Source organism: Hylaeus anthracinus, unplaced genomic scaffold (assembly GCF_026225885.1).
Source record: "Hylaeus anthracinus isolate JK02 unplaced genomic scaffold, UHH_iyHylAnth1.0_haploid 12001, whole genome shotgun sequence".
NCBI classification, from domain to species: Eukaryota; Metazoa; Arthropoda; class Insecta; order Hymenoptera; family Colletidae; genus Hylaeus; species Hylaeus anthracinus.
This window is the reverse complement of record NW_026534348.1, coordinates 995287-1022469: the sequence shown is the minus strand read 5'-3', so window position 1 is coordinate 1022469 and position 27183 is coordinate 995287. Positions and strand designations below refer to the sequence as shown.

Sequence of the window (27183 nt, the reverse complement as noted above, 5' to 3'; positions counted from 1 at the left end):
GATAGAAAGTGTCCTACTCGGAAAGCAGTTGTTCGTCGACTGAGCCTCGCAGGCTTGAGCTCACCGGAAGGAACAATTTTTGCGACCGACTGGCTACGTCATTGCCTTTTTCTCTGCACTGGACTGTCTCGTGAGGCATCCGCAAAAATAGTTTCGACCGTGAACATAATCGTACGTCCGGTTCGTTTATCAGGAGGATGCTCCTGAACCAGTATCGCGCAGCCTCTCTAAACCCGCTCTGTATTTTTATGCGAATCATTGCAAAAGGACCCGCAGATTATCGTGAAACAGTGGTGGCCGTGAAACGTTCATGCGAACTCATAGAATTTAAACAATTTCAGAAAGACATAGAATTTCATTTTCTATATTAAAAGTAGAAGACTCGTCCTAAGTAATATACTTATGAAGACATTACGTTAAACTCATTCAAAATGTCCATTCAAGGGGTTATCTCTTTTTAACATATCCCTTCCTTCCAAATAGTTTCTGATTATATTGCCACGTAATTTGAGACGAAATCATGTAAATTCTGAAAATTGTGTTTGTTTCAATAATTCTTTAATTTTTCTCTCGTCTTTCTTCGAAGCATCTCTAGGAAAATTCATCTCAATTCGTTTCCATGGTATGCTTAGATATAATTTTTTTAATGTCCACGATATCTTTTAATCTCCACACTACAAAACTACACCAAAGCATTCACGAACCTCTTCAATTATCTTGGACCATTAAATCTCTGAATAATCGCATCTTCTTGGGATTTATGGAAAATGGAAATTACCTGTAAAATCCCTCGTTTTCGCACAAATTGGATACCTTGAAATCGCTGCTCGAATCATATTTTTTTTTTTTTTTTTTAACAACACGTAGACGACGCATACGCGCCGATGAATAATTCTCGGGGAAATCGAGACAATGCAACGTAACGCAAATGTTGAATCTTTTTGGTTCGTGTATACACGTCAACGATCCGAGAGCAAAGGTGACACAGTCGTTCAGGAAATTTGCAGCAGTCACATGCCGTGCGTCACGTATTCTTAGCCAATGTTTTTCTCGCACGCGTTCATCTACGATGGGAATTATCAAGCCGGCACCCAGTGACCTCGCGTCTATCTCGAAAATTCAACAATCTGGCACTTTCTGGGCATGGTTTCACCAAGATCCGCTTTGTTTTGCCGCCGAGGTACACAACAGGATGTACGTTACCGATTAGGGCTCCTAACTGTACACTTGTACGAACGAGCATGTTTACATTTTTTTTTTTTTTTTTTGGAGTAGTGGAATTCCTCTCCATCTCTCAAAGCCAACTGTATTAGTAAACTAGTTTCAAATAAAATATTTTAAAATAAAAATTATTAGCAAAATAATTTACAATGAATTAGTAACTTGATTGCGTGCTACTGTGTACGCAGTGATGTATATCTATATCGCCAAGTCGTATTGTAGCAATAACACCACGTAATTATGTAGAGTTATTTAGGAGAGGCATATCGGCCACGTTTACGGATAAGTGGCGATACAATAAAAGACAAGCGATATCTGGCTCGATCTTGCGTATAAAAACGCGATTGCGATCGCAAAAGTCCCCAAAATACAATGGTACCCCAAAGTATTATGGCGCTGGAAGGTCGTACGATGACGGCACATGAAACCGTCTAAAAATATTTGTTCACCCAAAATAAAACCCAAAAAGTTCGCGGCGGTAACGCATTATCAGAATTTCAGCCGTGATAATTATTGCTCAGCCTTGAAGCAATCCAGAGTGTATGACGAAATTTCTACGGCAATATCTGGCGAAAGATCGCGCGAGTATTGAAAGAGCCAGTCTCGAACAAAAACGAAGAGGGAAGAATTGCGAATAATCGAGCCAACGAACGACTGCAAAGTAATCCTCGTCGCGAATTTAATTATCACCGAGGATTTCCGACGCAACTTGCAATCGTTATTGCCTGTTTCCTCGGTGGAAGTTGCTATCCATGCGTGACAGTGACTCTTGCTAGGTAAAGTTCACGATTATCGACAGAAAAATGTTTAGTATTCCAATATTTTCGTCGTTAAAGTACATCAAACGTAAAAGTAGTTGATATACAATTTTATAAATATTTTCAACACATACACGTTTGTATACTGCTACGATATCTACATCAATGTGTCTAGCTGTTTGGTCAGGTCTGGTCTTGATATCTCAAAATCGATACATCGTTATATTAATATTTGATCGAGATTCTGTCAATAGTTTTCATCGCGGTGTGGAAACTTTGCACAACTAATCAAAGGACGCGAAACGTTAAACAGAAGATTATTAATCTTGTACAACCATTGTACGTACGTTTGATCAGAGATACGTAATAAAGCCTCGATAAGGAGAAGAATGTGGCAATTGTGTTTGACAGTGCAAACTCGGAACCCGATTCTCTTTTTCTCATTCACGCAAAAGCGATGTTTACATTCTGTTTTATCGAAAAATGCATTATCAGGGAGGGATGGCGTTTATTACCAGACACTGTTTGATTTAACGTTCGAGCAATTAAAAATTACTGTGATAAAGTGTCGAGTGCTTTTATAATTTTGTTAATTTTCAAAAATTTCTCGATATGAGTGATTTTCATTTTTTGACGATCCTTTCATGGCCTAACGTTTATTTTGATCGAGCTTGCTGCTAATTCCGTAAAAATCGATCGTTCGCTCGAATAGTTTGGCATCTTCGTATCCTCTTCTCTATCCATCGTTATTTTCGTCAAAGTTGATCGTACATTTGAATCATCAGCCCGTTGAATGATCCAACCAGCACCCACGTAAGTGGCAGAATGGAGTGCGTTAAAAAAAAAGCACTAGGTTGACCAATATCCGGTCTGAGGCTGAGCTGGTTTGGAAATTCGAAGGCCTGGCCTGACTCGAGCGTGATCCCGAACACCACGCAATCAACCATATCTCTTCAGGCAGATATACAGTACACACGAATGTACGAGACCACGTTACAATAATCTTCGCCGATTTTGCATATTGTACGTTGCATCAGAGTACGAATGTACTTTCCAAGGGAAAACACCGCGACGTTTCGACGATAACTTTGGGCGATAATTTTTTCTGTAATTTGATAACTGCAATTTGCGTCACGAAAGCACCATTACTCAGACTTATTATTTTGGGAAATTATCAATATCGACTCGACGACATTGACGAGATTTAAAGATAACACCCGGAGCGTTTTAAAACCTGCAACTTATCTTTGCGTACAATTCGTTTGAAGATTTGAATCCTGAACCGGAAATTGTTTGGAAGGTTCCTTTTATCGTTTCATTGTTAAGTGAATCGAGTTTGAAAGTGTGTTGGAAATTCGATACTGCAAAGATATAGCTGCGGGGAATTAAATATAACGCTTTCGAATATTTCCAAGAAATTGTGTAAATAATAAATTTGTGTGTCATTTTTATTATCGATGTACAACATGCAAGGTGTTTCGTGTAAATGATATAAATACAAAGGTATTTGTTACAAAGGCGGACATTGTATGGAGTAAATAATCATAATTCCACATCCGCTTAGAAACGGCAAAGTATCACGTGGCTCGTTTGCCACGCCCGTTCTTAAAGGGTTAAGAAATGACTCAAAAGCGGCAACATGCTTCTATTTCATCGCGGCAAAAAATACGTGTAACGATGATCATTTTCTCACGGTCATGCCAAAGTACGTGGGTGAGGTTATATGCCCTTAGTCGCCGACGATTGTTCAAAGTGTGTCTCCTGCGGTTGCTAAGGAACGTTAAGGTAGGTCAAGGGCACGTCGTTTATGCGAAACGAATATCTTGGAAGGAATCTGCTTTCTTACGACTGGTTTTCGTTCATTGAAAAAAACGTTTCGGCCAATCGAACCCGTTCGATAATTTTAAGGAATTTTTACCGAATGAATAGACATCGGATTAGATATCCATGTGCGTGTTTCTGTTACGAAACACGACTACTATGCGCGTGAAAAATGTTAAGAATCTCAGATCAATACGATTAATAAGTTGCCAACATTTGGATGATGTAAACCAAGTAATTAGTGTTACAGATAAGGTGTTGTAAGCGCACGAAACATTTGCGTATACTTATGACCGCGTGTCGCGGTTTAGGATGCCCACGTACGCACTGATGTGGCCAGTACCGTATTGTAAAGTGGCGGTGCCACCTGTTTATCGTCTCGACGATGCGATGAACTCGTGTTCCACCGTTCCCTATCAATATTCTACAATGTCTTGTAACTTGGCCGCGTGTTGCATCACCGGCGACGATTAATCGTAAATTAAAAGCGTAATTGCAAGTGTCATTAAAGTCAAAGATAGAAGTGGGGAATCGATAATGTGACCAATGGGGAAACGAAAAGATATATGTTTATGTTAGGGTTAATATCTTTGTGCCTTAATTACTTGGTGTCCACGGTATCGTTTCCGATAACATGTTCAAGCAATTACATTTCTTATTACAATATCAACTGTTTTTCTTTCAATGGGAATTCCCTAAAGTTGATACACCATTCGTGACTACTACAATTTTGTTATGCATATGACAAAAACAAGCTATTGAGCGCATTAAAGAAGAGAAATAATATTAAATATATCTAATTAAAAACATACAGGTGATAAAAGTATCGACACAAGTTCAAGCGTGTATTTAAAGTATAATTGCTTCCAAATTATCCCACACGGAGTTCATTTATATTATCGATGCTTTCGTTATTTAGCGATTAGAAAAACTAAAAAGTATCTTACCGTAGAAAATTTAGAGGAAAAAGCTTTCTCCGTTTACGATTTTCCGCCGAAAATTTCAGACACATTTGCACAAAAGTCGAAAAATACACGAGGGGCACCGTTTCCACTGGTTCGTTGCGCTGACACTGCCGTTACACCGTAACGCGCACGCGCGACCGTCCCCCACCACGCTACTCAGCCACCGATTCCGTCCGACAATTTGAGGCGGCGACCGTGGCTTCAGTCGTTTGCTGCACAATGGCGCGATCGGTTTGTGCTTGCTCTTACTGCTGCCGCCGTCGTTTCTGAGCGGAGGGTCGGCCCAAAACGTTGGACCGTCCGTTGCGTGGGATACAAATCTCTCTGCACCGTCTCCCTCGTTCCGTAACCGCTCAGCTCTCCACGTTTCTCACGAAGACATCTCGTAGTCTACGTGACGAAAGAGGAACATCAACTCGACGGCTGGTCGAACACGAATCGCGCGAGTCGTGAGGAGAAAGACACTACCAACCACCATCCAGGTAGAAGCTAACAGGAAGAGGCCAGGTTTGATCCAACGCACGCGCGCTATTCGAAAATCCAATACACCCGATACCATCCGGGAATTCGTTTTTCGAGCAGACGGCGGTTTGTCAACAACGTCTTTGGGGATAAATCGACTACGTCTGACCGTTTCATCATCCCAGACACCCGTTCAGGAACGTACGGCGACAACAGGAAGAACATTATAAAGGTAATACATGCTTGTCCCGCTGTACGCCAAACATATTCAAAGAGAAAGAAGGGAAAGCATCGCGAATTGTGTACGCATTACACGTATTTTGCGTATCGACCTCGCGCGAGTACAGTGCAAAGTGCAGTGATTATTATTGACGCGTATCGGATCGATGCCAGGCTCTTTACTCGTATCATACATACATATATATGTATTTACTTTGGTGCGCTATGCCCCGATAGCAATGCACTCCTGCTCTCGTTTCCTATCAAGTCGTTTACTTTCGTAATTGACAATTTAATCAATTGGAATTTTAAACTGACGCGAGAGGCTCGAAAAGTTGACGGTTAACATCCAGGGTCGAATCGATGCAGTGGTTTTAGGAAATCTTAATTCGGAACTGACCATATCTATAAATTGTCGGGAGCAGGCGTGCCACGACTCGAATAAGTGTCTGTAGGCTTCCATGTCTCCAAAATCGAAACTGTAATTTGTTGTCATCAGTTGATCTCTGTTCAATTCGCATTAGGAAGTTTGACGAAGGCCCGACGCAACCCATCGACAGAAAGTCATGGACTGCGTGAGCGGACGTATTAGGCAATTTATTTCGCGGTATTGCGTCACGTTCGCGCGCTATTAATGCAACCGGTGCCCGCAATATCGTCGTGACAACTGTGAAACTCCGCCATTTTGACCTTACCGAAGGATATCTGCTCTCTGCTGTCTACTTGGTAGTGTGCGTGGCTAGTGTTCACGCGTTTCGACACGCGCAACCCCGTGGACGCAATGCTTTACTAAATTCCCAGCTCGCTATTTCGTCAGATTCTCGTTCATTCAATAAACGTGGATAGGGGACACGGAAAAGTTCCAGGGCTCCTCAATCTGTCGGCACATGACTGACTTTACGTTCGAATGTCATTCGTCGCGCGATCCGAAGATAACAATGTTTTTCAACAAATCGAGAAATCTAACGAATGTAGTCGGCATCGATAATTTTTTTACGGCAGTTTACCGTGTTATATGTATACGAATATCGATTATTTTCGCTGGAAACAAAGTATCGTGAAATTCCTAACCTAACCTAAAACGTATGTCACATGTTTAAGGATGATATGAAATTGATATTAAAATAGCGACGAAAGTGCAACGATCTGTAGTGAACGAAGGCAATGTAGATTAAAATTAGGAGATCGTGAACGATTCGTAATTTGACTATAAAACACGTGGGTCTTGTTTCACAGCAACCGGTGTTTTTGTTTCGTTATTGACTCGATACATTTAATTAAAAATTTCAGAACTACGCGAAAATACTTTTTCTACTCAACTTCTCAAAACTTTGTTTACTTAAATTCAGCTCGTAAATTATACGTCGGAAGATGTTGGCAAACATCATTCATCGATTCATCGATGTCGGGCATATCCGTTAGATGTATCAGTAAATCTTGAGATAAAAATGACGAATTAGATTTGCGATCGACCATTGATTATCTTTCCAAGAAAACCAGTGGGGTGAACACTTGTCACACACGTCCCTGATGTTTGGAATGGCAGGAGTTTTGCGCAAGTGCGTTGATATCATCGTAATGGCGCGTTTCGCGAATATCCCGATAGTCGCAACTTGTGACAACGATAAACTCGAGCTATATAGAGTCAATTGTGTAATACGAGTTTGTGATTACAAGCTTGGATTTTTTTTTTCTATTTTCAAGGTTAACGTACGTATACGTTATTTGAAGGCTACAATAGGTAGAATCTAAACGAAACTGCATGTCGTGGTAAATAAATATGGTTGCCGGTAACCTGTAATTTTGTCTCAATTTCGAATTCTCGTGGTCTCCTCGCGACGAATCTCGCATTGCATATCGTCAAGGACTCGGAATTTACATATCCTCGAGTTTCGACAGTCGTTTTTGGCGAAACAATATTTACAGAAGGAAGCTTACACTCGTTACTTTTGTCAATACAATTAATTATGACAAATCATATTTAACTCTTATTTTAATTAAATTCATATAACATTCTTTATATGAAAACATTTTGAAACCTACACCACTATTTAGGTTACGTATAGATTCATCGTAGTCCACATATTATATTGCATTCAATATGAGACCAGATTGAAAAGTTGGAAAGCTTCGAATGTTTTTACTTAAACTACAATTATAAACGATTGAACGTAAACATAGAACTAATTTCCACGCTTAACATAAAGGGTACCTGAAACAAGACAATAAACTGTACGCGAGATACTATCTGTCACGCGTAATAAGATAAAAATAGACCAGAAAACCTTCGATATAAATTCGGCTTGCCATTAGTGGCGTTAATAATGCCCGAGGGATTATCTTGCATCACGTTTTATCATTTTTCTGCAACTCGGCTTCCTTGGCTGGATAGAACGTTAAGGCGCAACGACCGCCTTATACCGATATCCCTGACCTTACGGTGTCCCCTTCTCCATAGAAATTGCGCACAAGGCAGGACGAATGTCGAAACGTCGTCTTTTGAAATTGTCCGTGAATCACATAGAGTTAATGAACGGAACTCTTGTCGTTCGAACTCCATTACGAATACGATAAATAAATGAAGAATTTTACGCGTATAATATTGCGTTGTAGGTAGATCTGCAACATTGGGTATCGGAATCAGCATTTATCCAAGGATAAATGTTCGCTTTTTACCTCGGATAACTGGTTATAGAAGTATCCGTCATTATTTTTCTTTGTTACTCACGCAAGCGATCCTTCATCACGTGTGGTGTATATGTATAGAAATACGTACTTTAATTCAGGTTATATTTGAACACGTTGTTCTGATGATAAGTTGAACCAGTAGTTACCATGGGAAATAGACTATCTGTCGGTAAAGTGTTAAGACTGACAAAACCATTATTGTAGCGTTTATTATATCGATAAGCGATATTCTTAAATATTCTCTAGAAAATATTCGATTGGCCCATTTCGTTAATGTTTTATTTTCTTCTATGTTGCAGAGCCTTCTTGAAATACGGTCCTACTATATCAGATACGATCTCCGTCCAAGGATCCAGCGGTAACACGAAGCAACGCTGCATGGGCCCAAGCACAAGTGATATTCTTAACTATAGTTAACTCGTATCTACTACGGCGTTCTTATCCATAGAGCTTTCAGTCGTTAATTCGGCCCGTTGATAATCGATGACTGTCGCATCTACCACGTTGGTAATCTTGTGACGTGAAGTGTGTTCATGGAATTTTTCCGTTTAACGGTCGACTGACAATAATTACGATTTTTAAAACTGTTCGGATCCGATGGAGCGCACGCTCGTTGCCTGAGACTAGAACTTTTGTTGCGTATAAAAAAAAAGAAGGAGAAATAAACGAAAGCAAGTCGTTGGTGGTAGTGTCGCGAGTGTAAAAGAAAAATAACGGTGGGTGCGTGAAAACGGCACAATATGAGAGTGACAGCCGCCGCCCGGCAGCATCCTCTACATCTGCAAGTGACTCGCACCAACAATGGAAAGTTTCTGTTCAGTCCGAACAATAACCAGGAGATCAGTCAACAGCCTACGAGCGACGAGACGAACCCGGTGCCGGTAGTCTTCCCTAGTTACGAACCGTTGCCCACCGATCATCATGGACCCGCCATACTTGGTGATCGGTATCTGCTTCTTGGTCCGGCCGAGGGGAGCGCTCTGTACCGATGTGTCGACGTACACAGCGGTCAGCAGCTCGTCGCAAAGGTGAGTCTCGAACGTTCAACCTTGTCTATTCGCGATATTTATTAGAATAGGGTTTTTCGATGCGACGTGTCCTTACGGTAACAAGCTAAAACTATAGACACTCTAATCCGAGTCACGAAATAGAACGTCAAGTTTAAGTCGGATTCTGTCATTTTTCAGCTATTTCTTAATTTTTACATTTCGTATATATACATATAAAATTCTGTTATTCGTTGAACGTACTTTTCATAGTATAATCCAGATTGGAACTTTTATCAAGCGAAGAACACATAAAAAATTGTAGATGTTTCATTCCGTTATTTGCCAATTAGCCAAGTTAGCTGGATGTGAATGCCGCAATAGGCTCGGTGGATAATTGTGCAACCCTTGTCGAGTTGCACTTGAAACAACAATAACGTTACGCTCTACGTATTCGTTACATTGAAGAAATATCAAGTTGCACCCACTATTCAAATTACTCGTACTTATTTCGGTTTAATCGCATTTAATAAGGTAATTGGTTAATTACACCTACGTGGTCGGTTTATTGCAACTTCCTTTTACACATTGCACAGTTTATACTTATTGAGAATTTTCATTTTTTAAAAATTCAATACCATCGAGAAGTTCACTCTTGTAATTACAATGTAATTACAAATGTATGCCTTTCAATTTTACTAAAAACACGAAAGACATGAAAAATTTAAGTGATTCCAATTTGATGGCCACTCAATAAAAGAGTCCCAGCCTAGAATCAACGTACACAGAATAGTATCCGACGGTAAAATTCTTTTAACGTTGCAGTCGACGTAGAAAAAAAAAAAGAAGCAATCAGCGGTTTCGAAACGTTTCGTGTTTTATCCTTGATAGAGCAAACGCATCCTGCCTCCAGGATATATGTCACGTAAGACTCGAAGGCAGGTGTGCAACAACGTCGCGGAACATGTCCAATAAAAGTATACACGTTTGTATCGATGAAAATCACCTTTCTAAACTGTCGCCCGCAGGCTTTTCGCCTGTATTCAGGTCGGCCGCGAGCGGTTCACGCGTTATCGGTCGATGCCACCGATACGTAACCCCGGATGGGAAAAATTTGGTGTGCTTTATTTTGGTTCGCGCTGGACGACGCAACGGTCGCTTGCTTCTTGTTTACGATAATGTGCACTCACGCTCCAACGCTCGATTTATCGTGCACGCGAATAAACGCTTTTGTTGATATTAGTGAGAGAGAGAGAGATCGCTTCTTGTTGTATTTGTCGAGACTAAACATCCGCGTAAAGGGGATATCCGGAATCGGAAGTCGAGAGCTATGAACAGTGCTTTATGACGACTGTCAGAGTTAATATTTACGAGAGAGCATGGTTTTTAGAGCGTGTCCTCGACCGCGCAAGTACGGTTACACTGGTTAGAAAAAGTAGCGGACCTCTCCTGTATGTCATCCGGTCATCCGGTGCCGTCTTCTCGCGTAACAAACGACCGTCACTTCCATTGTCGTTGCTATTTTATAGGACCCATCGGTATTAAAGCGTGCGTGCGTGTCACTCTCTGAGAAAAGTTCCTCAGAATGTTCTTGCGTCAACCTTCACCGCGTTTCTCGCAATTAAATCCCGCGGTTGTTGCATTTCTAACGAACGTTGCTGTTTTAAGAACGCAAACCTTGGATGGTGCAATCTTTACCTTCAAACACAAGAAATTGTTTTTAGAGTTACACGCGGATGTAAAGTTGCGCGAATATTTTGTGCTTCTTTTGAGACCAGACCTGGCCATTTTTTCTGTGATATCATTTATGTACGCATATGTATATATGTATACATGTATACATAATAATTCTCGAAAATACTGCATTATCATTGAACACGGATTTCCATTCTTTGCGTTAATTTCTCTTGAAACCGATAAAACTGTTCGCGGAAATAATTTCCAGAAGACAGAATTGCAAACAAGAGAATGATGGATCAGTGTCGACATTGCCTGACAGTGACTGTAGCCACTACCTGTGTTCGATTAATCTTTTGAGACTCGGTATCTTAAGCAGCTGTTCGTTTCGTGTAGTCACACAATGGCGTTTATAACATCCTTGTTATAATCACCGTAGCATTAACGTTTCGGAATCATACGGCATTAGTCTAACTATGCTTTCGTGAAAGAATTTTCATTGTTTTTTCACCTTCTGTTGCGCTTACACCATGCAGAAATGCGAATAGACTATCCTGTCAGTGGTTTCCAACCCAGAGATGTGCGAAATCTTATTCAAATAATACAAAAAAACTTGTATAGGAATTCAAATTGTATTCAATTTAACAATTATTTCGATAAGACTTTTTTGTTCGACGTGAAATATAATTTTATTGTATGAATTGAATAGTAAATTTAATTATTTAATGTTATTTTAACAAATAACATGATGTGAATTGTTTGTTTTCAACAATATCTCGTCTGTCTACCCTTATAATTTTGAAATATCGCGATATCCGTGTAAAATCTCGAGACTTAACAAAATTCCGCATCTTCTTTTGAGAATCACTGTCGTATAAACACGTTGCACCCGGCGTAACCGATCGCAAAGTCGTCGTTTCCGCTATATAAAACCTCCTTTGAGGTTGTTGACGTAACTCGTCGCTATAATTCGACGTAATTTATTTGAGGTTTTCGTGCATTTTGTTATGCGACCAATCTTCCGGGTAGCATTCTATACTTGCAACAAGAAACGACGAACGTGCTCCAGAAATTGCAATCGAATTACTTATCGCTTTAGAAAGTCTCGCTTCTGTTCACATTTTACCAAGATGTCTAGAATTTTCTATTTTGTTTCATTGCAGACGTTTGTGGGAACTCGGTGTAGTAGGTTTATTGGTGAAAATAAGTAATGTCTAAACCGCGGATCTTTATGCAAATTTATATTTCATATTAAATATCCCATATAACGTACCAAATAACTTTATCTCGATAGCTTCAAATGAAACACCTTATACATCAAAATAATATTTCTTTCCCTACTAGTTTCTGTCCACATTATTATAATGTAACTATGACATTAGATAACCACTTTCATACTTTCTGGTAAACGTCAGAGAACGCCATGATGTAAAAGCATCTGGTCATCTCGCATAGTGGTACTCTTCACTCTAACTCGTGGCAAATTAGTTACGGTGATCGGCAGAGGGTTAGATAACAGCCTTTAGGCACGTAAACATCGTGAATTAAAAATTCCTCGACGAGCCACGCGTTGTTATAATTGTATCTACCGGAACGGTGCATTCGTTGCGCAGCTGCATACAATTTTCAATGGAACAGCAGTTATACAATGAAACGTCAGGACGTAACGGTTCGCTAATGTTCGGGTCGATCGAAACTTCCTCCGAGAGGCTCGTTGCGAGATATCGTCGACGTAACTAACCAAATTTTGTCTACAGCCGAGTTTTTCGCGCCTCGGAAAAATTGGATCGCAATTGCAACGATCCGTGGATCGCTTTAACTCTTGACTCGTAGGGTATAATCAAAATGACCCTGCTGATTGACGAAGGAGTCGCCGGAATGAGCTATAGCTATCAACTTTGCGCGCTTTCAGCCTAAACTTGAAACGAATTGACGAAAAGTAAAAGTTGAATTTAATTCTTATTGGTAATTAGCGTCGTTGGCTAGTTACTTTCGTAATAAGTTGTTCTAGAGTTAAGTTAAATACGACTACTTTATTAGTCAAGAGATAATTGCAGTGTTGTTACAACATATAGACCAATTGAAAGTAGAGGCAACGTTTTGAGTGTTATAAGAAATACATTTCCTATGCTAAATGTTATCTGGTAGCATTTTTTTACAGTGAAACAGACCTGGGCACTTTTGAAATTATATCGTTTGTAGTATTGTTTAAATTGGTCGAAAATAATTATGAAATAAAATAACGTGTTAATTGTGAGATGATCATACTTATATCTATTGTTTCGTCTTAGATTTCCTAGACAGTATTTCAACATTAAAAATGTTTTCCATATGAGGTAACCAAAGGAGAAAACAAGAATTTCTCTCAAATGATTTACTTTGTCCCATAATTTTCCTTTCGGTGTCGCCGCAACGCGGATTGTACACAAAGCGAATACATTTCATAAATAATATACGAACACGTTCTCGTAGGCGTCGTAACTTTTCCTAGCGTTGGTCACGATAACGTTATCTTCTTTTCCGCAAATAAACGCAGACCTATCCCACTCCCCGATTGCGTGGAAATCTGGTACGGAAGTGCACATGTTCAACAGCTTAATATGTCTCGGATTCTGTAGACCTAAAGGCGCCAACGTAAAGCCCCCTTTCTACATGTGCACGATGTACAGTGACGGTTGTACAGTTTGCGAGGCCCTCGGCAATAAATCTTGTGTAAAACAAAGCTGGTCTTCAATTAAAGGCATTAACATGAATTCTTCTCTGTACAAAAAATCAACGAAAAAATATTGAAAATTTGACCTCCCGATGTGGTTTCCCCTCTTAATTCGTTTCTATGTAGGGGAGTCTCGTGAGTGACGATGTGTGAGAACGTGTCTGCCGCACACGTTCTCACCATAGCAGCTGCTGTGCGCCGCGTTTCCATTAACATTTTACAATCGTGACGTTATACAATGCGCCTGCGCTTACATCACCCGGCTCGCGAACAAATACAAGGCTGCACCTTGCCTCACCTCGCCTTTACTTCGTCATATCGTCGCTACCCGTTATTCATAATCGCTTCTAAAGCCAGGGCCGTTTAATTTAATTGACGATTACATCGACTCAGGGCCTTGCGTGACACGCTTTCGCAAGCGCGTCCAGCTTCCGACCAAACTCAACGTCGGATGCTCCGACGGGTCCCCAAAAATCATAACTTGGAAATCCGCGAACGTTTGTTACGATTTTACACTAAATATTTGATAGAAGGACTCGTATTAAATCTTTTAAGCAAACTGTTAGAATTATTAAATAAAATATGACTGTAATTTGTATTCTTAAGAGGGGAAGCCTGGTTGTTAAATCATAGCTGTATTCAACAATTTCTTTTCCGAGAATAATTTACTTAAGATGGAAGATCTAATGGAAGATCTTAATGTTCGCTGTGGTTTATTACGGAAAAATAATTTTCGTTAAAATTTTTTAGATAAAATAGCGATGTTGGGTTCATAAGAGAAAGGCCTAACAGTATCTTGGAACGAACGAGTTCTGTTCGATTCTCGTTCCCAACCAACATTGTTTGATATCGATCACCGAAGACCTACAGTTTTAGGTGGAATCTCAACCATCGAATTGGCCAATAGCACACAGGAGTTCCTAGACGGTTAACCGCCCAGGCACTGACCGCGTCCAGCGCAGTTTAACTTCGTCGTTGGCCTAAATAGCTCAATTGGTAGAGCCTGGTCATTCGAACGAAATACATGCGATCGTATATGCGATCGAACTTAGGTCCAGTGCCGCGTCCTCGATATTTTATTTAAATTTCAATCTGGTATTGTTGTCCTTTCAAGATAACTTATTGTTTCTGGCCTAATCTTCTCAATTACAAAATCGCTTAAAAAATGATCAAATCAATGATATATTTTTCAACAATTTCGCGTCTCCTAAAGAGGGTCAAGCAAATGACCGAAAAGTCGACTATTCCCACATTCATTGTTCCCATTCGAGTCTATTTGACTGTCTGAACTTTCCGTGTCTAATCTGAAATCGTGATGTAACCGAAAACAACTGTGCTAAGAAGTCTGCAAAGAAACGTCTATTCCAACGGGATGAGCTCGTCGAAAACCGTGTCGCAACTGTTTTCGTCGAGATATGTTTACAGAGCAAAGCTATAAACGTTTGCTTTCTGGATTCATTTTTAAAGTGTTAGGATTACTAAAACGATTGGTCGATTACTTTTGTGAGTTATCATTCCTACGAATTGGAGAAATGTAGTTTATAAAAAAAAAAAACAATATCTCACAAATTTTTATATGAAACGATTTGAAAAAATTAACAAATGTACTTTTATATATTTGGTCTCACGATGTGATTTCCCCTTTTAATTAAAGAGTTTCGCGTATTCGACCTCGTTGCCCCCGAGGAGAAAAGTAATTTTTTGATCTTCGCGTTTACGATTTGCCCGAGGTCTTAGAATCTTCGGCCAACACGTAACGAAAACCATAAATCGCTCGCTGTCTGTCTGTCAGACGGCACAAACGTGGTTTGGCGCAATCGAAAGGCAAATTTGAAAGACCTTGTGAAAAAGTCTGTTGCGTTAGTCTTCTGACGAAAGACCGCGAAGCAATTAAAACTCGGAGTTTTCCGCAGTAAAACGAGCACTTGTGTCCTCTGCAAGCAGCGGGGACGCAAGCAGTATAAAAAAAAGTTGGCGATAAATTTGTCTTGTCGATCTTCAACGAAGGCAACAATTTTTTGTTATCCCACGCGTGTTGAAATAGAGGTTTTAGCAACGAATAATATCAGATTCGAGTTTTTCTGTCCTTTTTGCTTTGTGAACGTCGCTACTCCTCAGCGATAGATGTTCGAGGATTTGAAAAGTAACGATCGATCGGCACCGGGCTCGATTTCGTAAAGAACGCACTGTGCCCTTATTAAACTAATGGGACTCGAGTTTCGAAACCGTGTCAGGTTTCGAAACGCGAGACGAACGACCGGACGAACAAAGTTTCAAAAGTAGCCAAGATTTCGTGTGCTCCTCCCTTATCGACTCGTTTTGCAAAATCCTTGACAAAGTACTTTTAACATCAATTCTTCTCCAGTATCCGTGTATTTTTATTCACAATAACATCGAGATGGGATCAAAAACCCTCGAAATAATGGATTAATTCTCCCGCGTTCCATGTAACGAAAACAGCAAATCCGTGACACGTTTGTTCGGTGATATTCGATCGATCAACCGCGAGTTCGGTCCTTAATTAAGATAATTAGGCCTGTGGTTGGAAAAACACCGTTCCTCGAGTATTCCGTAGCCGGATGCAATTGTGCAGACCTTGAACGTCGATCGTGATCGACATAGGACGACGGGTTTGTGAAGATTCGCAACCTTGGGCGATTATTCTTCTTTTCTTTCGGTATTGTGTCCAAGGTTTCGACGATTGTCAACTCTTTTTCTTCGAGAAATGATTAAATTGACTTTCCTGTTCTAAATTTACCACATGAGTCATTATCGTCATGATCCGCAAAAATGGTTGTGCGATCTTGTTTTCCAATATAAATTTCGGGTGATCGATGATCGACGGGTTTTGATCGCTCGTATCATGCCCACGATAAACGATAACTAAAAGCGTAAGTGATCGAACGATTATCCGTGATATATTTTACAGTACTTGAGCGTTGTCGCTGTAGGACGAAATTTATTAAAAGCATTCGCCAAGTACATTCGCAACCGAGGGTTGCGGATATTTGTGCTGTCTGCTCGCCGCGGATATCCGTATTAACCGGTCAATGCTAACGTACAATTATCTAACACAATGGCAGATATTGTGCGCGTTATTGAGAACGTTGACGTACGAATCGTATTTCTTAAAGGGACCTGCGTAAGAACTAGTTTCACGAGTACGTTATATACAGTTGACAACCGTTTCGATCCTGTGACGAAGTAGGTAAAATTTGCATAGGGTGCAGCTAGCGTAATTCGTGTAACAGTTGATCGAAAGGATCCGAGGTACGTTGGACGTCTAGTTGTGTAATCTAAACGGTTTGTGACGACTGTAGACGAAGTTGAACGTACAAGATGGAATGACTGAGTAAAAATAACGATTTAGTAAAGGAACAACTCGATACGAATTTATTGAAACTCCTCTGTTAATTGTTTACTGCTTCATCTATCATCGCTTTTAAATTCATAGTCGTCATGTACGTGATTCTCACATCTCATATCATTTTGAAGAACAATTTCATTATTATTTCAAATAACACATTATATATGTTATTCGAAATAACATTTCAAGTAACCATTTCAGAAGTGCCCAAGCTCATTCAACAATAATCATGGCCCATTACCAGAGGTATTCATATCTAATTTGTATACGTGCAGATTCACCCGTTATCCAACTTCATTTCCACCGAATTACAGGAACCCACGGAACGACGACGAAAGAAAACGTGCGTACCTCGCGCGGAGTTGTGAATTTGTCCTTCCTGTCGAATGATTTCCCAATCCTCGACCCCAGGTGTAGAGCGGCATAGTGACGCAACGGTTTTCCTGAATTTCAGGCGTTGACCGTGGGCGACAAAGGTTGCGAGGCACTACTACAGGCACACCTTCGATTAGAAGGTACCGGAGCGGCGAGTGGAGTTGCAGGCGTGGTGGAAGCGCCCGGAGGTCGACGGTATCTGCTGCTGGAGGGCCACCACGGTGACCTGCACGCCTACGTAAGGGCGCGCAGGAGATTGCGGGAACCCGAGGCTAGACGGCTCTTCCGGCAAGCGGCCAGGGCCGTGGCTACGTGCCACGAGTACGGAGTTGTGCTGAGAGACCTCAAGCTCAGGAAATTCGTCTTCGCTGACGAAGCAAGGTAAGAAGAGAGCTAATCACCCATCCCTCGAACAAACCTAAATAGTTCCTGTCCCGTCAGTTCTCTTGCTCTCAGAGTAATTAGGCTAGCCGAGAAGGGAAAATTGGAGAACATTATTATCCAACTGCGGGTTTTAACTATAATACTTACAAGAACTGCTAATAGTCTATATGCGTTATTATATACAATTATTATAACGAAATGTTGGTGTTATTATTAGACTGTAGACGTAAAAGAGAATGAATTTGTTTGATAAATTAGTTTACTCCTCCTTCCTCCAATTACAAAGTTACATATAGTATACAGTCAGTCTCATAGGTTCATTCATACCCTCTTTGTTTATTGAAGAAATTTGTTGTCTACTTGTAAATTAAAAAATAGGTTTGATGTTTCCAAATAAGTGCATGCTTTTTTCAGAGAACATGCATGTGTACAGTGCAGAGAGTTTCTGTATTGATCTCGAACCTAGAAGTAAGCATGACTTAAGTAAAAAAGTAGGGAGATATTAATGTGACAAACTGTCTGCTAATTTGAGGGGACTGTTAATGATACGATACGCCCACGTATCGTTTGTGGCATTCTTCGAGGAAGTGAGAGGACTCGCGTTACAGAGCCATGGAAAACCAGTTCGTATTCGTTTCATTTCCATATTCGCTTGTAATTCTTTTGCACCATCGAGTTACAGGGGAGATATCTTGGAAAAGAAGTGCCTTCCACGCCTACATAAATTAATTTCCCCTTCACCCAACACCGCACAATGTAACCCTCCTACCTTCGATGAATTCCGTTCTATTTTCTGTTTTTATTTCCAATCGTTTATCGCAGTTATCAGTTCGAAAGGTTATCGTTACCACTAGATATCGAACAGAGGCTTGGTTTATGCGTTCCTATTGTACACTCGTTCTTAAATCGAGATTGGTCGTTTGGTTCCTCCTCTTGACGTTTTACTCTCCTTTCGACAATAGTTTAAACGAAACGATGACAATTTCTCAGAAAGCAATCAAAGTTCTGCGTGAAATGTTGAATTTCGTGTCTCTTGCAACGAAGACTCGAAACGCGACTTATCGAAACATCTTTTTTTATATGATATCTCAACAGCAGAGATCTTTTCCTTGTTTTATTTATTCATAACAACATTTTGTGTAACTCTTGGCACGTGTCTCTCGTAATGCACGATCATTTCCGGTATGTTTGTTTATACATTAGCGGTTTCGCGTACTCTTCTACGTGCAGAGTGCACCACGGATTAATAATCCTATAGCAAATGTTCATAAGGATTCGGTTTTGTTCCAAAGGATATGTAATTTTGGGAGGGAAGTAACATCGATGAGATGCCTTTGAAACTTTAACTTTCAAAGGTACGTTTTATAAAACAAGTTGGAGAAATTCTGTTCCTTTTTTGAAAATAACTTGGCAAGTTTTCTTTAACGTCTTGAGGGATATTGACACATACAAGCAGTCCTATCTCTACTAAAGAAATTTGACGAAATTAAATGATAGAATTGCAACTCGCGCCGGAAGATATCGCATCCATACAAAGATAATTCATCGGAAATGAATTCATGGAACGAGCGGATCGCGCCACGCCACGTCAAACTATTCGCTAGGCGTGTTCGTGATCGAACGTGACTTATTCGCGCGATACACGACGCACCTACGTGCAGGGCCATCTTAACAGCATCATGGGCCCCTGGCCAAATAGTGCACTGGGGCCCCTTAGCTATACAACTCGTAGAAATACAAATATAATCGTAGCTTAACTACGAGCTCAGCGATCCCGAGATACCCGAGCTTAGGGGAGTCAGCGGCCCCCGAACAAAATGTATAAAGTTCAAAATTGATGTAAAACGATGTAAATCTGACATGGAAAAACCATTCATTTTCAAAATTAAATTTGTGCCACACGCGAATTGAACGTAGGATAAATTAACAGGAGGCGCCCAAGCAAGTGCCTAGCGTGCTCATATATTAACACGGCCCTGCCTACGTGTCTGTAGCAACAACGAGACTCCAGTGTTGTTTGTATGTGCTCGAATGTGAAGCCCACTTTACGCGGAGCGTGTTTTCTTGCATGATTCCTTGCAGTCTGTGAGCAAGCCTGCATGTTGCTTGTGCATGGTTTTCTTGATTGTGCCAGTGCAAAATATTTCCTGCTTGTTTCTAACGCGCCGCGTTTATTGGGCCAATTGAAATGCTAAAAATAATCGCGTCACGTGGTTCGGTCGTTTCAATTGGCCCGAGAATCACCAGTCCGCAAGGAATCGCGCAATAAAAGCGAGAAAGTAAACATTGTATAGGGATTTTTTTTAGAACATTGAACTTTTGAAAAAAAAAAAAAAATGAGGTGAAACTGTGGTAAACAAAGTCACACGACTCCCTAAACTAATCCAGAAGACCACCGTTTGCTAAGCCGCTTCCTGGTAGCAGTCAATAGCTCCGGAGGTACGTTTGGGCACGACGAATTTGTTAAGCTCAGTGAGCGCTCACATAGCGGGATACAATTAGTGGCAGTGGCCCTTCTGGATGCATCCAATGAAATCATCGATCGCGTGTCCACGCATTGATTACATAATTTTCATCTTATCAGTAAATGGACGATACGAAGATAATTTTTACCGGATAGATCGTTCGGCAAACTGTTCCCACTAAAAATTGACTCCAGAATCGAACATTCGTGGTTCGTGCGAGTTGCGACGGTGACGCGATAAAAGGCGGGAGAAGGAACGAGAGACCAAGAAACTGACATTAGAAGCGTGTGTGAGAACGCGTGCGCGTTAATACGTGTCGGTTGAGTTCGGTGTTGGCCAATCGTTCCTTGCGCTCGCATTCCTGCCGCTCGGTGAACTGCTCCCGCGCGTAGAATAACGAGAAGCGAGAAGGAAAGATCACCGAGATATAGGGGAGGAGGCGGAGGGGAGCCAGGGAATGTTGCAAGCCAGAAAAGCATATTGGTTCATCGGCTGGGTAGATTTTGAAATGCTGGTATAATTAGGAAACGCGTGGTTCGTTCCACCTCCCAGAACCCGAGTCCAGACATCTCTCCCTTGCGATTGCGTTACAGCGGTGTTTTTCAATCTGCGGGTCGCGACCTATCGATGGGCCGTGAAATCAATATTACGTCTGCATATAGTTAGTCGCAGCAAACAAAAACGATATAATTGAACACTATCATCTCGTGCTTGCAGCTCTTGGCGATAAAAATCTCTTTTTGTCTTCGCTTGTAATTTTTTGTCCGAAACAATTAATAACATCGATTCGTATGTTAATTTAGCGTATCCAGTTGTGATATTTGCCGGTTCCAAAAATGACTCTGAAGTGTCGAAACGTAAATAAGTACTGGCTTGTTCGAGACTGTAGAATTAACATACTTTAATTTGTATACATAGAAGCTTGTCTGCGAATAAAATTAATGGTTTTCTCGCGGAAACGATCGTTGGAAATGAATTTACGCGGTGGTTTCGTATCAATCGTTCGTTACAAATATGATTACGACGGTTGTGCCGCGCAATGCTGTACGTAACTATCGTTCTGTCTTGCGGCAATCGCGCTTATGCAAATATCCTCATGTGTACCTCTCCGGCACGGATTTACATTAGCTTTTTTCGCTATTATGTATTGATTTTCTACGTCTTCTTAACCGTGAGTGTGCATATTCAATCGACAATGTTTCAATTCCGGTTTAAAGGATAGAAGCTTGGCTAGAACGGTCCGAGAAAGATGCATATTCAAGAATTTTTTGGGGACAAACTAAACATTTTTTAATAATAAGTTATAGGGTATTCGAAAGAAGGTTCCTTTCTTTGTGTTTAAAAATATCTTAAATTAACAAAGTCGCCTGATCTCAGAACCAAGTTATGTGAAATTAAAAACACAAGCTTTCTTGAAAAAATCGTAACTTTCTTAATTAAAGATATTTTTGAATACTAAAGTTGCGACACGTGCACTAAGAAACGTTCTTCCGAATACGCTTAAATTTATTCCCAACAAATTTTCCGTTTGTCCAAAGGAAATTCTGAAATATACAACTCTTTCTGACCGTCCTAAGTAAGCTTCCGCTCTTAAGCAAGTTTTGTCGTCGTTCCACGACTATTTAACACACCGATTTCGTCGAGTAGGAGGAGATTGCGTTTTCCTTGTTCCATTTGGCCCGTGTTTATTACCGTCGTCGCAATCCGCACGCGGGACCAAATGTAAGGCGTCGAGTCTAATATGGAGACATACCCAAGTGTAACGCTCGCTTTTTAATGGGTTTTGCACAATGATAGTGATTGAAATACTGAAGATAATGATATATGATTTTAAGCACGGACGGCTAACCGTTTGACAGACTTTTAACGGTATTTCATGGAGTTGCATGTATCGCGTAATAAAAGCACCATGTATGCACAGACGACGAACCCTTGGCGCCATCGGTATAGAGAGTAATAATAGAGATACGAATAATGTAGTAACAAAACAGTAAATTGAACAAAAGCGGTGTTAAAGAAACTAGGAACTTGAAAAAGAAATTTCAAGTAATTGCGTCAAATTAACCGTCTTGGTAGTTAATGAAACTAAAAAATGACTCGATGAGGAAGTTGTTGAAAACTAAGCGTCGCTATTGCATCTCATCGTAAGCTTCTGACGTGTTTCTTTTGAAACAGTTCCGTCGGTGGCTATTGCCATCTAACTTGCGCGTGACGCGGTGCGATGACGCGAGCAGATACGTGGCAATATCCTTGTAAGCGACGATCTTTGTCTCTTCACAAAGCTTCGTCGTGAATTCTACACCGACGACGAGCCACAGCCTCTCGCGTCTAATTCTGGCGCACGACGCGATAGAATTCATTGGCATCAAGGTTCTTGACACTCGAGTTCCTCTGTCCCTCGATCCTGGACCAATCGATCACCTGATAACACCGGGCCAGAATTCATTTCCATTAAAGCCTCGTGCCGCTTTTGTTGCACCTCCTTCCGTTCCACCGACCGACGTACCGATCGATTGATCGAATCAACGATTTCCCGGATGTGCCTTTTTACGGAGTTCAAGTGTCTCGGCCAAGCTACCTGATAATACAAAGGGACGCATACATCGTCCACGCCAGGAGGAATACTTTCTTTCGACCGGAAGTCTTCCGAGCTCGTGTCTGCGCTCCCTTCAGATCGTTTCCTTCGAATCCAAGTTTTAGTACGATTAAATAAAATTAAATTAAGTACAATTAAATAAAAATGTTGCTGCTTCGACAGTGGAAGCTCAAAGGAGGTCGTAAATGGAGCCGAAAGTCGGAGGAGAGAAAAGGAACCGGAAAAGAAGGAGAGTCGATCGAGACACGATCGTTTCTCAATCGCGCTCTCGAATGTAGTCCCTCGAGGAAATCACCGCGCTAGAATTCACCGTCGGGGTTCTTGAACCCACTGGCTGTCGTAGGAGTCGTTTGCTTACGAGTGAAAGTTTGCGAAGAAAGCTGCGCCTACGGCTATCCTCGGCTCGTCTCGTGCATCCGAAGCAGAGACCGGGTGAAACCGGGTTCCTTCTCGGAAACGATATCTCGAGGCCATTGACACTCACTCGCTCGGATTTTCAAGATCGTGTGGCAGCCGGGGATCTCTCTTCCTTTTCTCTTCTTGGCTCGCTGAAGCGACGAAAGCCAGTGGTGCCCTGCGGAAAGTAGAGGATACTGGGGTTAATTTGAACGTTTCTGATCAAATAGCTTACTGTGACTTCAATGTATATCCTGTCCGTTTGCTAATAAGATAGACTGAGGATGCTTGTGGAAATTCACATTTTTAGAGATATGAAATTAGAATTGAAACTTACGGTAGTCGTTCTGTGAATTTATTTAATACAGGATTTTAACAAAATCTCGCATGATTGTTCTTTAATTAAATATGAATCATACGATGATTTTAACACAAACTCTTTTCTCCGTTCGTGTGCGCACTTCCCGAACGATTACGCTATTTCATATCGACCAAGTGTCTCGGGCGATATGAGAACGAGCATCGTGGAGAGCTTAAAGTTGCCCAAGACCCGAGAATATTACGTACGCGCATTCTCGGCTGTCTGTGTATTAAATGTATTCTAAGAACGTTACCTCTGGCAATAATTCGATTTCAATGTTTCTTCATCCCGCGACTTGAAACGACCGATACATTAATTTCAAAATTTCAGCGAACGAATGAAGCGAGAGAGAAATGAAATAAGAAGCATGAGTATTTTCTTGAAATATTATTAATATGAATTATATTAATTTATAATAAACCCCAGTGAACAGATCTTCTATTGACTCAACTATTTTCTAGAAAAAAATTGTCGAATTATGATTTCCACGCGTCTAAGATGACTTTTCCTCTTAAACGAAAAAATCCTCAAGTTTCTGTTGAAAAGCAGTTTTCGAAGTGAAAAGAAACATGGTCTTAACGTAGGCGTTGCGTATCGATCGGGTATCGTAACCGGTGTGAGAAGGAACATCGTGGAAAGCTCCAAGTTACCCAAGAGACGGGAATATTACGTACACGCGCTCTCTGCGACTTCCGCGTTGCAGGTTGATCAACTGCCGGCCGGCACTCTCCTTTCTTTCACCGAGTCCTTTCGTTGTGCCCTGTTCCACGGTATCCGACGATGCCTCGTCGACGGTTTGCACACCAGGCGATGGCTCAATCGCGATGTCCTCTCGCCGAGTTGAAATACTTCGCCTTCGGGCGTGCACGCAAAAGGTTGCACGATTTCTTCAGCGTCTTCCTTTTCCCTTCGGCGTTTCGCGCAACGACTCCATTAAATTATTTATTACACGTATACATGCAATGATCACCTTCGTTTGGTATCATCCATCTGCAGATTCTTCATTAAATACATGTAGAATAATAATAAATAAACGTAGCGACTGAAATAAAATGTTTGATTTTAAATTGGTGTATTTAAAGTTGTTTCAACGATAGAGATTACTAGCGACTTGTATAAATTATAAATTGGAAATCACAAATTTCGGTTTAGTCATGTTTTAGGCAGCACTTCAATATTCCATCGGTAGTAACTAACGTATCGATTTATCTACTTTCAGGACACGGCTCCGTCTGGAGAGCCTCGAGGACGCCGTGATCGTGGAGGACGACGATGACAAATTGACCGATCGAAGAGGATGTCCCGCGTACGTGGCCCCGGAAGTGCTACGCTCGGGAAGGGCCTATTCCGGCAAGGCAGCCGACATCTGGTCCCTCGGTGTTCTGCTCTACACGATGTTGGTCGGTCGTTATCCGTTCAACGACGCCGAACACGCATCCCTATTTGCGAAAATCTCACGCGGCCAATTCGCGGTACCCGAGGGTCTTACACCGCGAGCACGATGTCTGATACGTTCCTTGCTGAGAAAGGAACCGTCCGAAAGACCGTACGCCGAGGACGTACCGAGACATCCGTGGCTCTCGAAGCCCCTTCGAGTCTGCACGGCATCCAGCAGATCCTCGTCTCAGGATCAAATCGTACCAGAGCTACCTAACAATCCTCAAGACTGATTCTTCCGGGAGAAGAACGTATATTCCGCGCGCGCTGAAATCAGCTTTCCATCTTAATCCTCTATTTGGCAGAGTGACGTCAGGAACCGATGATAAACTAGCATAACATGGCTTAGATTCTATGCGACAAACCCGGGGTACTGGTAGTGATGGGATCAATCCTATGACGTAACGGCGAATTGAGTTATTCAGCACCTAGAAAGTATTGTAAAATTGGGGTGAATAGAAAACACTGCTTTAAAAGTGTGTTAAATGATCAATCAAGCTTTGTTGGGAGATGGGTTTAAGGCGCAAAGTAACTCAATTTTGCGATACTCGTCAATATCGATACATATCAATTCCCAAGTACCTGAAATTCGATACTTCTTATTGAGTACTTCGGGATCGAATCATTTGAATGTCATCAATATGTATCGTATCAGTCTCACCACCACCCGTGGTTCGTGATACAACTAGAAAGGGAAGGAATGGCGGATTCTTCGTCCGAAAAGCGAGCCTTAAATGCGGAAAACAATGATTTTGTGCAAGACGCTGTTTCCGGAAACAGCCACTTTTGATGATGACTCATCGGCTACCCTCTTGTATCTGACTTTCTCAAGGTTTAACTCAATATTCCGCGTATATAGTACTGCCCTCCTAGTTGTCTTGTAGTCATCCCTTATAAATTGACGAAATAATTCATAAACCGAAAATTAAGGTGAAACAACAAAACGAGGTGATTTATAGAGAAATTCTTAAAAATCAGTTTGTTTCGAAACGCAGTTTCGTACAAAACAAATTTTATTCCGCATGTTCGACTTACATTTCTATGAGGAATCACTTTCCCGTTTGTACCACAAATTACACAGAATATTGTATGTATATTGGCGTTTAAAACGACGCGTTGTTGTTCCTTCGCATGTGATGTTATGTAAGTGACGTGTATCGGATAGAAACTCTTGTCTATGCTTTTGAGCACTGGCTACGCGTAAAAGCCATGTTTATGTAACGAAAGGATACCAAATAAAGGGTTAAATGTTAGCTGTCGCATCGAGGGATACTCCGATCCCGAAACTTGTTTTTGTTTCTTCGTTGCGACGTAAGAATCCGGCCTAGGATAAGAGTAAATTTCGTTGGAAAACATTGAAGAAGGTCTAATGGGAGATGATCGTTGCTTGAATTTTTTGTTAGTAGAGACCTACGAGCTGATAATTTACCATTAGGAACTACGATTCAATGAAATGTGATAAAAGAATCATTTTGTTTATTTGAAGGAGATTTAATATCACAATGATATTATTAATAATTTTTGGTTAAAAATTACTTTTTCCTTTATAGTAGACTCGTAGGTATTCGTAATTAAACTCTTTATGTATCGAACTCGTTGAAATGTTAAATTTGGTGTTATTAAAGAAAAGTAATTAAACGTCAATAATACAAAATTAATTCGTCATGAACCATAAGTAAATAGAAAAAAAACTGTTTCTACCGACTATTTCGTAAAAAATAATAACCCTATTTATTACTGTCTGTTACGCTGTATACCAATTTGAAGTAGACTTTTTACGCGTAAATTGTAATAATTTTCAACGAGTAAATATTACAATTGTACCTCGGTTTTTGCCACTTTCCATTTTGAACGATTTCATATCAACATTATGAGATCGTGAAAACTCGATATCGATGGTAAACAACGTTAAACGATTAAACTCCTGATCTTCGCTGATGGTTTGGTTTGAAGAAAGTACCAAGTGTTCTTCTATTTGATATCTATACAAATTATTTTGTAACTCTGCAAAGTAAGGTTGTTACGTGCAAGATTACCGAATGTGTGCGTTGAATATGAGTGAAAGAGACTATTTTCTTTTATATTTTCTAATGCGATTCTCTGTGCATTGAATGCGGTCGTTTCAGTGCACGATTCCTCGTATCATTTGAGTCAGGGTACAATGGTAAGAGCGTTCGCTGGCGCTAAAATGTATATAAGTTCGATCCACTAAGTCCTACTAAATCGTTAATTAGAAACATTAATAAAATGTTCTGTACATAGACAAATAAAGTGGCGTTCACGATAAATTGT

General features: G+C 40.8%; 2 protein-coding genes across 3 annotated transcripts in view; one reads left to right on the top strand and one right to left on the bottom strand.

Moving 5' to 3' along the window:
* The window catches only part of LOC128891113 (probable RNA methyltransferase CG11342), a 26436-nt gene extending 21552 nt beyond the window's left edge, over nt 1-4884 (bottom strand). Inside the window, exon 1 of the mRNA XM_054150333.1 lies at nt 4748-4884. The gene's annotated coding sequence lies outside the window, so the exon portion shown is untranslated. The remainder of the gene's footprint in view (nt 1-4747) is intronic.
* The window catches only part of LOC128891110 (tribbles homolog 2), a 27906-nt gene extending 727 nt beyond the window's left edge, over nt 1-27179 (top strand). The window contains exons 1-4 of one of the 2 annotated variants that reach the window (XM_054150324.1): nt 4977-5459; nt 8434-9162; nt 17332-17633; nt 24674-27179. In XM_054150324.1, coding sequence (XP_054006299.1) covers nt 8875-9162; nt 17332-17633; nt 24674-25124 — 1041 coding nt within the window. In that variant the 5' untranslated portion in view covers nt 4977-5459; nt 8434-8874 and the 3' untranslated portion in view covers nt 25125-27179. Of the gene's footprint in view, nt 1-4976; nt 5460-8433; nt 9163-17331; nt 17634-24673 lie in introns of those variants that run through there. The other variant, XM_054150325.1, reaches the window with a different exon arrangement.
* The last annotated feature ends 4 nt before the right edge of the window (nt 27180-27183 follow it).